Here is a 14,457-nt window from a genome sequence, read left to right on the forward strand (position 1 = left end):
AAATATGCAGTCACCTGAGGGTTTCTTCCCCAAAGGCCAGAAATGTGAATATTTTGTGTTAAATTAAAATATTTTGCTGTCTCCTTTATCTCCAGTTCCTGGAGATTTTGTTATCAATTACTAACATAGCTTGAGTAGGAAACAAAACTATTTTGCATAATGTTGTGAAGAAACAGATTATTTTAAAGTTAAGTATTTAAAATTGCTTTTCCAAATGTGTTTTCCATTAAGCCTGGACAGCTGTTCAGAAAGGCTGACTACGGAGATTTTTAGGAGATTTATCCTATATTTCTTATCCCCAGAAAAGAATGAATCTAGTATTCTGTTACATCTAAATGTATTGTCTATATTATTTATAATTTATATAGATATTTATAACTACCTTCGGTGCTGATTCTCTGCAGTTTATATCAATTTAAATAGTTAAAATTAAATAACCCACCGACTGTTTTAATTACATGATAGCCCTGGTTTGTATTATTTTTAAATGCTCCCTAGTAGTACACAAATGATGATTTCCTACTGCAGAACTCAGCTTGAATGGTACAGTAGAATTTCATTAGTTGGAGGAAGTAGCCAGAAGAGAGAGAATGAAATAAAATACATAGATATTTATTTATTTAGAATAATTATTTTTTAATCAGTTTAGTATAGTCAAAAGAGCACATGAATAAATCTGTACTATGGAATATTAGTGGATCTAGCTCTTCTTGAAGAGGTAGCATCTCCAGGGGCCCAAGTTCTCAATTCTCAGGAGGCAGAAGTTGCAAATTTTGTAGATAAATCTTTATTGACATTTATGTATTTATAAAAATTTTATGACCACTCAACTCACTCATGGTGACTCTGGGCAGCTTACAGAAATAAAACCCCAAATACAAAACACAATAACCGTCCCAATCTCTCCCCCACCCCCAATAACAATCAAAATGTTTGGAGGGCAACGGTGAGCCTCCAGTTCATCTTTTTCTCTAATCTCTCTTTCACAACATTTTCCTAGCCAAATTTCAAATATATACCAATCAGACCATAATGATGAATGAATATAGTATTATTATTTACACTACACATGTATGTGCTTGTTGCAAAAAAGTATCAAATGTGAAAGTCATTTCTCTATAGATATGTAGAATTATGTTACTTCGGAGACACATCCTTGTATAGATTCAGTATGTCAAAATGCATTATTTCAAACCCATCAGTGTTAATTCTCTACTATTACTTGTAACAAATTCTAGGATGTGGCATTGATTATTTTTTTCATGTATGGCATCCGCATCAACACATTTATTTGAGCTATGTATCCATCTGTGTTTCTAAACTTTTTCTAGCTTAATACCTAGTGCCAGCGAGGTGAAATACCATTTTATCTAGTGAATAATGACAATAGGTTTATGAGAATTCTTCCCAGTGTAATGTAAGGATTTAGTGCTGGCCTTGAACTAGGATGACTTGAATCTGCTGTGACAAGAATCTGCCTGGGTGGCCTTGGGCATGTCAGTGTCTTTCAGCCTAGTCATCTTCATAACATTGAAAAAATAAAACAACTTCATTTCCATGGAAGTAAGGCAGAGAAGTAACCTGCAGTTAGCTGGGTGATAAGTGGTCAAAGGTAGACAGTTCATGTAACAATTGAAATTACCTTTATCATATAAAAATAAGTTTCATATCTGGGTAATATTATCTGAAATCAAAGTGCATTTTATTTGTATGCAGAAGCTGCTTATTGAAGCAAAGGGAAGAAATTCTACAAGACTGGTTTATCTGGCTCTTCATTATCACAGAAAACTCATTTGTTTGAAATTGCAGTAATGTTCTTTGTAACATTCAATAAGGAAGCTTATTCGAAGACCTGTTTGCCTAAAGTGTTTTCATAAGTTCCAGTGTCTTCTGAATCAGAGAGGAATCATTTTCTTTCTTTGCCTCTTGTCCTACCCAAATGACTCAGGGAAACAGTTTTTTTAGTAGAACGGGTCTTATCTGAAGTTAGTGCATAATAAGTGTGTGCAAAGAACTATCAAGAATTTTTAGAGGATTTGATGTAAAATGCTATCAATTATTTCTGTTTATATTGAACTTTCCTAAAACGTGCTATAGTTTAGATACCTGAAGTAAAAACTCTATTATTTTAGCATTTCAGAAATAATTTTCTCAGAATTGGAAGAACTTTGAAGGTGAAAAATAAGATCATAATAATAGCGAGGATGAAATAAATACAAAGGAAATGATCTTAGGTTGATTTTCCATAGTTAAGTATTTATTACTTTTAATTTCTTATTATTATAGTTGTAGTATTTATACAATCTCTAATATGTATAGAACATCTAGTCTGCACTTTAACTTGAAAAAAATATTTTGGGTGAAAATTGTGTTTTTAATCTCTTAAAGTTTAAGAAACAAAGATATAGAGTTTGGTAAGGTAATCTTTGTTCATAGCAAAGATTTGAACAACTAAGGATGTAAAAAGTCCATTTAAGAATAAGAAGTGTCCCAATATAATTTTTCCATTTTTTCCAGATTAGCAAACTATTCAGTGTATGTGTGTGCGCGCGCGTGTGTTTCAGTGTGGGTCTTCTTCCACTCCTGTTGCTTACAAAATAAAAACAATTGGTTTGAATAAGCTCTTGTGTAACATAATGGGTTTACCTTGTCTGAGGCACATGTCTTTAGTCTTTAATAACTTCTGCATGGCATTCAAGAATTTGAGAAAAATTGGGAGTTCAAGAGAAGCAGCATTCACCCAGTGTTTGTCTGGCCCCAATCTTGTGTTTTCAAAAAGCCTACTTTTTCATGAGGCTATGGGTCAGGTGATTTGCAACCCAACTTTTTGATCTATATTTTTGATGATGAGTTGTTTCCTTAAGGTGGTCCTTAGCAGTCCTACTGTTCTTATTTTTTTCTCTTCATTACTTCTCTCTCTCTTGTTCTTTTTAAAATTCTAAATATTATATTTTGTAAGCCACCTAGAGTTGCAACTGTAGTTGAGATGGCCTATAAGTTGACTGACTAAACAAATAAAGAGTCACATTTGTAATATGTACAGTTCTAGTTCATAGTATATTACCATAGAAGCAGTGATGATGAGTGGAAGAACAGAATCATTTATCATTTTTTCTTTTTCTAATTAACTGAACACTTTTCAGATTAGGTACTGAAATACAAATCTAGGCTTGCTGTTGTCATCCTGCTACTTTTTACAGAAAGAACAGTGGAAGACTATGAACTAGTCTTAATGAGCATTTCCAACATTCCTTGTAATTATTATATACCTTTTAGTTTTTTCCCCTCTCCCTTAAAGCATCTTAACAGCCATTCTTCTGCTGGTTCCTTCTCTTGCAGAAGATGCTGGTAAAGCAGCAGGACCGTCTGGAAGAGCGTGAACAAGACATTGAGGAGCAGCTGTACAAGTTGGAATCTGACAAGCGCCTGGTTGAAGTAATTCTAATTTACGTAAAGATAAAATCAAGAAGAATTCTGTTCATCTATCAAGAAAGTGCTCTTGATAGGGGAATTTCCAGTGGAGGTTTAGTCTTTGGAATCTCTACCAAATAAATGGCATACTCATATATTATTGTTCCTCCGTGCATGGAACAATTAGAGAATTTCCACCAGAAGCATTAATTCACTATAGCTCTTTAATGTTAATTATATTATTCCTATATGTCTTATTATGATATGCATGAACATTGGAAACCACTAATATAGAGGTATTTTCCATACCTTAGACCCTTTTTCTTAAGTGCCTGCCTTCCAGTGCAGCTTCCTCTCTCGATACGAATAATACACTGAATATGAGAAATAAAACAATTTTATTTTACTTCAGCCTCAAACTTCAGCTGATTGTTAGATGGGAAAATTGTCTTTCTAGCAGATTTGCCTGAGATAGTAGAGGAGCTGGGACTAAGGGGGTGCATTGATATACAACAGTGTGTCTGTGAAAAAGCTCTATTCACTGATCTAGGATTAATTTGGCCTGATCTTGATCAAGGACCAAAAGCAAAAATTATTTTCTTGTAGATGATGTTTTACAACTGCGATGTGCCATTTGCTAAGATGTGCACCCTCGCCACTCTGTTGAATTCACATCTTGAAGTAACTCTATTCTTTTAGCATTTATATAGGCCAATAGAACAACGCAAATGAAATGTGTAAAAAATGAGAGTGAAAATTGCCTAGAATAAATTTTCTGAATTCAGCATTACCAACACTATCCATTATGAGTGACGTAGTAAATAAATAAGAGAGGTCATTAACTTTGGGCACTCTTCTTTCTCTGTATCAATAGGAGAAGGTGAGCCAGCTGAAGGATGAGGTGCGCCTACAGTATGAGAAGATGCATCAGATACTTGATGAGGACCTGCGCAAAACAATGGAGATCCTTGACAAGGCCCAAGCCAAATTCTGCAATGAGAATGCTGCCCAGGTGCTGCATTTGAGCGAACGCATGCAGGAGGCCAAGAAACTGCTAAGCTCTGTTCAGGTCATGTATGACAAGACAGAAGACATCAACTTCATGAAGGTGAAAAGTGCGATGTGTTTGGAGTAGGAGAGATCTGGGTTGAGCACTTAGAATAAAAGGATTCAGAGTTTTTAAACAGTCACTTCAAGCCAGTACTGGGTGCATTAAGCTCAAAAGTTGTAACTTCATTTCTAATCTGTCTCCCATCCTGACAATAGAAATTCCTTTATTCTCCCCTCTCTTCATTATAACCTTTTGAGCTTGCATATGCTTTCTCCATCTTTTTGCATTTATTTTTCTCAAGTTACCCTGATGAATCCTCCATATTTACCTGGCGAAACTATATTATTTTAGATTTGATTAACTTTCTGTAGTTTTACTGACTTGTTTGTTTCATTATTTATGGCTTTTTTCTTTAATAATTGTGAAGCTTCTGCAGCAACACACAAAGATATTGTGGAAAGAAAGAATGAAAGAATATATGTTCCTCTAGAAAAGAGTGTGCAATTATTATTCCATTTCCCTGTTTGATATAGAAATGCAGTCGCTGTTTCTGCATGTTTAAATGCTGCTTTGCCCACAAAGGATGAGAATGCCCCCCCAAAGGTTTATAGAACTAATAAGAGAAGTAGAACAAAATTTGATAGAAAAATTCTGGACTATAGTAGGACAGGTCTTTCCTCTCAACTCTCATTAATAGATTTAAACATTCAGTATTCCAAACTAATGCTAAGATCCATACAGTTTCTGCATATGAAGAATTAGCAGTGTCAAAATTTAACAGTGGGAATTAAAGTTACTAAGAATTGAAAATTAGCCCATGTAGAAAATTATTTTATCTTTCATTTTACCATATAGGATACCACGGGGACATTCAAATGTGTGGTTAATCTTACCACTTGGCAAGGAGATAGAATTGATCAAGGACTTAATCAGTGATAAATGTTAAACTTGGATAGTTTGGTAGCATAATATTTTTTTAAAGTTCCTTCTTTCTTGTGTATAGATATCTATGAACAAAATATATGTTCTAGTTTTAAGTAGAGCAGAAGACTTAAATTGGACAAGTGCTAAACTATTTTATGTAGGATATTCTCAGCCAAAAGTATGCTGAATATACAGCAGAAAAGGTCATAATATAACAATTTTCAATGATTTAGGATGTTTCATCATCTCTTGACCTAATCTACCTCACATTATTATTTGGTAAAATGGTTTCCTAAATTACACTGTCCCGAGCTGCCTAAAAGAACTAGTTACCAGGGATATATGAATATCAGCAATATTACTCGTACTCTTGATTACATATAGCACAACAATCTTGTTGAATCTCTGGTTGCCCATTTATGGCCCCACAATTTCTCCTTCCTAAATAGATAAGATTGAAATTTTACTCAGTTACAACAGCAATGGGTACACTGTTGTGGAAGGGCCAGATTGAGGATGGATCTTCCTGGAGAAAATCTATGTAGTCACCAAGAGTTAACACTAACTTGATGGCACAAAATGACTATTTCTCTTTCAAATCCCTCTAAACCCTAAAACTCATACAAAATTCAAACCTATCTATTCTTATAATATTGCAGCATCAGCTATCACGTTTCATGCAGCTCTTAGACAGGATAGAAAGTTCTAATTCTGCCCACGGACAGAGATGGATTTAGATGGATATTTCAAATAACATTCCTTTAAAATAAGTTCGGGGATTCTATTGACTGCTTTTTTAAAATAGCTACATATCTGGTGTCCAAGAGATGTGTTGGGCTAGAAGTCCCAGCTGTGACAAATTCTGGGAGTTTTAGCACTACGTCTCAAAGGATATCAGGTTGAGGAAAGTTGCCTTAAGGATTAAGGCAAAGATAACAATATTATTACCTGCCATAAAAGAAATTGTAGTTAAAATAAAATAAAACTATTATAATTTTGGTCAAGTGGCCCAAGGGCAGAATTCAACCAACAACTTTTAGGTTTATGTATTTGGATTTAAGATTCAAATGTTTTTACCAGCTTATTTAAGATCAAGGATTTCCCTTGGGGTTGGAGATGCCCAGTCAACCCCCTTATTGGTTCCTAAATGTAGCCTTCTTAGGTCATACAACAGATGAATGAGTAAAAATATTACTTCAGACCTCAAATTCTGGATAAGGTTCCACTCAGCATTCTTGTCTAAAAATCTTTTCATGTATACCAAATGGCCTAATACTCAGTTTAGGAAGTTTCTTCACCTCATGAATATTAATGTCTCTATTAAAAAGAGGCTTCCTTGTAAATCTCAATAATTGATTGGCAAGAAATTTACATTCTACTAGAATATCTCATTAAATGGGTTGATACATCATATTGCACTTCCCAAACCAGACTACTAGAAGAATGGCAGAATGTGATTTTAAAAAATTATATGCCAGAATGTGAGGTTATTCTCAGCATTATTAATGTTCGGTAGATGCATGAAGCCAAGTTAGTGTGGTGAAATGAAAGCAATAGTGGTAATCTTGTGCTCTAAAATCCTGAGTCTATCTGTCATATACTACAACTAAAATGATAAAGACTAGACTCAATATAGTGCAGTAGATAAGGTTATTGGGGTTTCATCTAACTCAAAATATTTGCTTAGTAACTTCTGCTAGTTGTTTCAGAGAGAAGATTATTTGTAAGATTAATTAAATTTGTAAAATTAAAAAAGCTCTCTTGTTTTCATTGTTATAATCCAGGAGATTTTAGCAAATCTATCTAAAACCAAGAAGCTTTGTGTAAACTACTAGTATTTTTTGCAATTACCCTAAGGTATATTGTACACCACCGATTGAACTTGAATAGCTGATTCCATACCGATCCCATATATGTCAGTTACAACAGAGAAATGAAGGGGTATTGGTAGAAGCATAATGTAATACTGTATACCGGGGGGGGGGGGGGGAAAGTGGTAATATAGTACTTCAGAATGCTCTACATAATATTCTCATGAACTTTACAACAACCCTGAAAATCAATCCAGATTATCTTTTCTGAGAAGAAAAAATTGCTATCTACCTTGACAGAATTCATAATGGTGGTCACTAGATTCCAGAGTTTCAGCAGAAGTCATTCTTGTTAACTGAGAAACTTTGGAAAATGCAGAGAGTGAATCTGATAATATGCAAAACATACGACTCTTATGAGTCATGATACTTATCAAGTAGTTTGGTTATAGATAGTTGGGAATGAATTTAATAAATTTATATAATCAGTGGGAACACTCTAGATATCTGCAGAATTGGGAAAACGGAAGTTTATGTGCCATCAGAGGTCTATATGATTGACAACTACTGATTGTATTTCTTTATTCTTTCCTAGAATACAAAGTCGGTGAAGATCTTGATGGATAGGTAAGGAATCTATTGGCGGCAATTTGGGATTGCATGATAGAGGATGGTTTGAAATGCAGGAAATCCAGATAACCATCTGAGTAGCTGTAAAGATAACATTAACAAAACTGATTTCTTTCCTAGGGTCGCCGCCATTATTATAACCATGAGTTATTGTTGCACTGTAATGGAACTCTGTTGTCTAGTTTACTGAGAATATAAGAAAATATAGGAATATAAGAAAATGACAACTATATTTCTCAAACATGAGAAATACAAGTTTTGCCTTCTGCATTGATGGAACTAAGTTATGGGTTTTGGGGGGGTTGTGCTTTAGTTTCTGCTGTACCCTTGTGTTACTTGGGTCCACTTAAATCAGAGCCAAAAAAAAGGTGCTTTGAATTATGCCCTGTATCTGCAAAACCAGAGAATCTCATAAATAAACTGTTCTCTGTTAGTAGTGACAGAAACATGTAAGAAAAAATATTAGTTTAGATGGTGTTTGGCAGTTGAGAACGCCATTTTCTTAAAAAGACCTGGGAAATCTTAAATTTACAGAATTGTTTTACAAGAAAAAAAGATATGTGGAGGAGAGAAAGTTCTTCTTAGGTATATAAGGGTGGGGGGGAGTTTGCCAGAATCCACTGGGAGAGAAATTTTTGAACCATTGAGGCTTCCCTCAAATTAGCAGAAGGATGGAGCTTTAACAAGAGGCACTGTGGATATTTTTCCAGCTGGCTTTCGTTAAAAAAAATACATTGTAATAGATTGTAATGCTCGTTTTAAGGACTCAGAACTGCACAGGAGGCAGTCTGCCCCCTCCTAAGATTGGCCACCTCAATTCCAAGCTCTTCCTGAATGAGATTGCCAAGAAGGAAAAACAATTGCGGAAGCTCCTGGAAGGTGAGTGATGCTTCCCATGACTTTTCATCATTTATATATTCACTACTGAATTTCCATTTGCATGAATTGGGGACAGAGTGTCTTTTCAGCTTATTTTTGAAAATTGGAAACCACAGGAAACAGGGTAACGGAAGTGTGACATCATATATGTGAGCAGACCTTTTTTGGTTTGGGGGTATTGTTGGATTGAGTTTTACATCTCTTCCCCTAGGAATAAGTAAGAGTTTGCACACCATGTTCACAGATTTGCTTTTATATTTCAAGGAAATAATCCCCGGAGAATCTGGGTTTTTATAGAATAGGGATTTTAAATCAGCCAATGACTTAATAGCTGGCCATCAGCACCCTAATCAACAACTAAAAAGCCACACACAACCAAGCACCACATAAATATTATACATTGAATAGCCCAAAGTGCATATTCTACTACAGCAGGGGTGTCAAACTGCCGGCCCACGGGCCAGACACGTCACAAGGAAACCGCGCCCATCCCATTGCCGGCAATGGGGGAAAAGTTCCAATACGTCGTGCGACGTCACGTGATCGACTCAGATTGGGTCCCGATCTTAAATCTGTACATGGTTTTTCAACTATCTATTTTGGGGGGGAAATTAACATTTTACTTTTGTGTTATTTCTTTTAATTTGTCTTGACATTCATTACAGTGAGCTGCTTTTTTAATTGGCAATTTAATTTATTTTTATTTTAAAGGGTTAGAGGATTGTGGCATGGATGTGATACAAAATGATTTTCTTCCCACAATATTTTCACTGTATATTGTTAGTCCCGGATCTGCTAAGATTAAGATAAACTTTAGAAACAGAAGACATTCTGATTGTTTTTAACACAGAGGTCTTAACATTAATGGAAAAATAACTCAATCTGATGAGTTATAACCTCAATCCTTCCAATTGTTGTTAGACTCCCAGCTCTCACAATTTACCATTTTGATTGGTAAATTGGTAATCCAAAAGCTTTGCAAGGGCCATAGAATTCCTACTCTGTCCTGTAGAGCATGGCCTTAATGCAGGAAAGAAGTTAAAGAAGTACAGTCTCTTTTATTTAAGATATAGTCCAATAACTGCTATAATGCTGACCCCCCTCGGTAATTCTGTAACAACCAATGTGATTTTTATTATTATTTATCAGGTACCTGGGGGTGAGGAGGCTGCTATTTTCACCAGTTGTAGTTTGGTTATATTCAGTTAACACTTGGAATGGCTGTTAATGGGTTAAAATTTATGAGACAAGGGCTGAAAAAGGGGTTATAAATGTGTTGCCCCTAGGCTCTAGAATGTTGATATGGATGGCATATCTATGCTACAAAAATGATAAATGGTCAAATGTTTTAAGATTTCAACATTTATATATTGAATCTTAAAAAATTTCAAGTGAAAATGATCAAATCCTATGAGATTTCAGTATTCTCGTTAGATTTCATCTAATTATACTGATCAGTGATGTCTGCATTACTGCATGAGATCATGCTATGGTGACTGAAAAGGTTACCAATTCCTAATTTATATTTGCGAATGATAATTTTATAGTCTCTATTTATATGGGAATATTTGTATATCAGAATATTTCCATGAGATGACATTAGATAGCAAATGTGCTGAGTGTAATATGAAATGTTATATAGTCTCTCCAAATATATTTTCATAGAGATAATTCATTAGAAAATGACAGTATATTACCTCCAAAATTCTTTCTAAACCACTCAACCCATTAATGTTAAATAATAATAATATATCTTGCCACAATTGCAGACTTCCTGATTATTTATGCACATTATTATTACATGGACATATAATAACATGGCCCTTTCTTTGAACAAAGCAAAGAGTTGAGAACTGCATATGTGAATCTGATAGAAGTCAGTTGGAAGGGTGACACGGAAGTATGATTTGCAATTTCTTTTATTCTATTTTTAATATAGGTCTTACTATTGTTCTGTGTTTTATATTTTGTATTCTGTTATGACCTAATAGTTAATCAATAAAATGTTACTATGTATTATCTGAGAGTTATTTTATGTTAGCTTAATATTGTTCTGAAATTATAATCATATTGAAAAGAGATACCTTCTTTACTTACTGACTCTGCCCAATCCATTAGTTATGTAATAATAGAATTTCTATACATTTTAGGTAAGACCATATTATCAAAGATTTCCATTGAGGCCAAAATCTGTGTGTTTTATGTATCCAAAGCTACCTTTTACCATTACTAGTAAATGATTCATGCTCAAATGATTATGGGCTATAGAATCAACAGTTGGGCTAAATGCAATGTATATTACTCATAAAGGACAATTTCCAGGCATTTGGGGCATCTTGAGGTTCTTCATAAAATGTTCGTTTCCATTTCTGCTTCCATTTTTATATATGCTGGATAATATTTGAAGAGTGCACCATGCATGAAAACCTAATCTTCAGAAGATGAAAATATATCAAAAATGCATTTTCTCTGAGTTTCCTGGCCTTCAGTGAACTATTTCTTGCTGGAATCATATAAATAGTGTTTGCTTGTTAATGTGTACGTGTCCTAGATTACATACTTCTGGCAAAAGTGCACAGTGTAGTATTTCCTATTTAACCTAATAGGACATTTTTTTTATTCATAAGTCTCCAAATGGTACATGTTAAGTTGAAATTGTTTGATATTTTAGTGAATAAGAAGCTGCCGCAGATCAGATTATTTATTTTCACCACATAATCATTAGTCACTTAATCTGATTGAGAAAAGATAAGTAGAAAAATAAGCTAGAAATAATGAGCAACAAGTTGTAGGTAATACAAGAGTCAAATTTGGCTGCTCCATGAATAGAATACTGGCTCAATGATAGGAAGTTCCTCAAGGTTCCAAAATTGTGTGTTGCAAGGATGAGACTGGACGATTGGAAAAGCATTTTACATTCATCTGTTGTTGGGGAAATTACTATGAGAATGTACCCTAGCCTTTTCAGGATTAAAAGCCCTCATTCCATTTTATCTTGATATAAGTGAAGAAATTAATACATTGGAAAGCATAAACCTTTGAGCCCATTGTTCTGGGTTCCAGAAATCCAGTTTCTGCCTCAAAATTATATTTGACTTTGTTATGCGTATTGGAAAACACTGCATGTTAACACCATCTTCAGGGTCTTTCCTGCAGATTATAGATAACAACATTTAGTGAAAAATATTTCCTCTTTCTATTTGTTCATTATAAGAACTGAAGGCCAGCAGACATCTCCATCTAAATCAGGGGTAGTCAACCTTGGCTCTTTTATGACTCGTGGACTTCAACTCCCAGAATTCCTGAGCCAGCACAGCTGGCTCAGGAATTCTGGGAGTTGAAGTCCACGAGTCATAAAAGAGCCAAGGTTGACTACCCCTGAATTCTAAATGGAGGAGGGGCCCCTAGAATTACTTTTGTGGAAAGTATAAAAGGAATAGCTGGAATAATCGGGTTCTTTTCCTAGTTTCTATTAGTTTTGAGATCATGTCTGTCTTTGGCATTATCTGCCAGAGTTGATTATATTACCAGCAAATATATGGATCTGTGAAGCTATAGTAATCACTCACCTGAAAAAGGAGCGTGACATTTAATGGAGATGTCACCAATTTTCTCTGTTTCATTTCAGGTCCCTTCAGTACCCCTGTGCCATTCCTGCAGAGCATCCCTATGTACCCCTGCAGCGTCAGTAACTCAGGAGCCGAGAAACGCAAGCACTCCACAGCTTTCCCAGAAGCCAGCTTCTTGGAGCCATCCTCGGGACCCGTTGCCAACCAGTACGTCAGCCAGGGGGCTTCGGCTGGTGAAGGCCAGTCTGCACAACCCATGGTGCCTTGTAGCTCCACGCAGCACATAGTGGGACTCCCCAGTGGCCCCCAACCAGTTCACTCCAGCTCCATGTTCAATCCTTCTCACTATCCCAACAGCACATCATCTCAGCAGTCCGTGCTGTCTCAGTATGGTGGGCGCAAAATTCTTGTCTGCTCAGTGGACAACTGTTACTGTTCCTCCGTATCTAATCACAGTGGGCATCAGCCCTATCCACGATCCGGCCACTTTCCATGGACAGTGTCATCACAGGAATATTCCCACCCACTCCCACCTGCTCCATCTGTACCTCAGTCGCTTCCAGGATTGGCAGTGAGAGAATGGATTGATGCATCTCAGCAACATGGACGCCAGGATTTCTATAGAGTTTATGGTCAGCCTTCCACCAAACACTATGTCACCAGTTAACCATCTGGTCTTGGTAAAATCCTGTTGATTTTTGAATTTTTTTAATCTAGTTTTTGTTGTTTTAAATCAAATTCATTTCCATCTATCCCTAGCACATGCCAGATTCAGAGTGGGGCATTGTTGTCATCTATTATTTCTAATTTAATTCTTTAAAATTCCTTTCTTTGTATCAGGTTGGGGATGGGAAACTGATGGGAAAAATTAACAAGAATTTCAGTCAAGTATTTGCTTTGGATCATGTGACATGCTACTTTCCTGAGGGGAAAGCTTAAAGGGACAGATGATCCTTTTTATTTCAAAGTCTGGGCTCTTTGGTTTTCTTTTTAATTATTTTTTCCTTCCCATTTTTAAGACAAATTTCTATCATTGATTCATTAAGAAATGACACTTGTAGAGGTTTTTTTAAGGCTGATTTTTTTTGTGTGTTAAAAGGCCACGTATCGTACATATTGGCATTTTTTTCTTCTTTCAGAGATTTGTAAATACACAATGGCAGGAAATGAAATGCACAAAAAAGGGAAAAGAAACTTAAAAAAAAAATTAAAAATCTGTTTTAGTTTCCAGGAGGGAAGTGTGTGCCTAAGTACACACATGGCTTCCTGTGTTTTGTTGATGCAACTTCCTCTAACAAGCACTTTGTATTAAAAAAAAAGGACTTCCTGTTATAAGATGCAGGTATTTATTCTGTAACCAATTTTAGAACACACACACAAAATATTCAAATAAATGTGATCACTTAGTGCAATGCCTGGTTCTGGTTTGCCTGTGTGGGCATTACTGTACCCAACTGTGTCTGACAATAAGGATATGTTGCTCAGAAAGGAATCCGATAGCCTTTAAAAAATAGATCACACTCTTCTTTGTCTATGCATTCCCTTGGGAATAACTCTAAATAGATACTCAGTAATGGGGTAAACATTGAAAAAATGGGTTGAACTACAGTATCTGGCAGTATCCTATTTCTTATTCAGTGAAATAGGAATGTCATTTCTTTTTGGATGTAATGAAAACATATGGACCAAACATGAATCATAACAGTAGTTCAGAATAAAAAAATACATATAATGTATGGGTGCTATAATTAAGAATGATATGCACATTGCATAATGGTCAGATTTTGCTTCTTATTTGCTAAAACCTGGTTAAAATCTAAAAATGTGAGATTTGCAAATTAAGAAAGATATGGTCATATTAATTTGATAATCAATGCAGTGCCATATTTTGTTTCTTGGGGGTATCTCTTTCATTTAAAACAAAAGTATCACATTCTAAGCTTTGTCAGAGTTATACCAGAGGTTCTGCTTTTAAACTAATAATGATTGTCTATATATTTTGGCTATAGCACATTTATGCAACAAATCTATGCACACTTCCACAACATTTGATTTCTAAACTCAATGGCATATGCTTCTACATAGACATGTAGAGGATTTTACTGCTTTTTTAAAAAAAAAAATCTATGGTTTAGAGCTGCTTTCTATTGGACATTTTTTTTGAACCAATCTTCTCAATCTA

At 35.2% G+C, this 14,457-nt stretch overlaps 1 protein-coding gene across 1 annotated transcript in view; it reads left to right on the forward strand.

Moving 5' to 3' along the window:
• The window catches only part of TRIM8 (tripartite motif containing 8), a 54,724-nt gene extending 40,532 nt beyond the window's left edge, over positions 1-14,192 (forward strand). The window contains exons 3-7 of the mRNA XM_015819771.1: positions 3,340-3,435; positions 4,286-4,519; positions 7,793-7,824; positions 8,591-8,706; positions 12,335-14,192. Coding sequence (XP_015675257.1) covers positions 3,340-3,435; positions 4,286-4,519; positions 7,793-7,824; positions 8,591-8,706; positions 12,335-12,942 — 1,086 coding nt within the window. The 3' untranslated portion in view covers positions 12,943-14,192. The remainder of the gene's footprint in view (positions 1-3,339; positions 3,436-4,285; positions 4,520-7,792; positions 7,825-8,590; positions 8,707-12,334) is intronic.
• The last annotated feature ends 265 nt before the right edge of the window (positions 14,193-14,457 follow it).

The sequence above is a fragment of the Protobothrops mucrosquamatus genome, unplaced genomic scaffold (genome assembly GCF_001527695.2).
Source record: "Protobothrops mucrosquamatus isolate PMUCROS unplaced genomic scaffold, P.Mucros_1.0 scaffold984, whole genome shotgun sequence".
Classification (NCBI taxonomy): Eukaryota; Metazoa; Chordata; class Lepidosauria; order Squamata; family Viperidae; genus Protobothrops; species Protobothrops mucrosquamatus.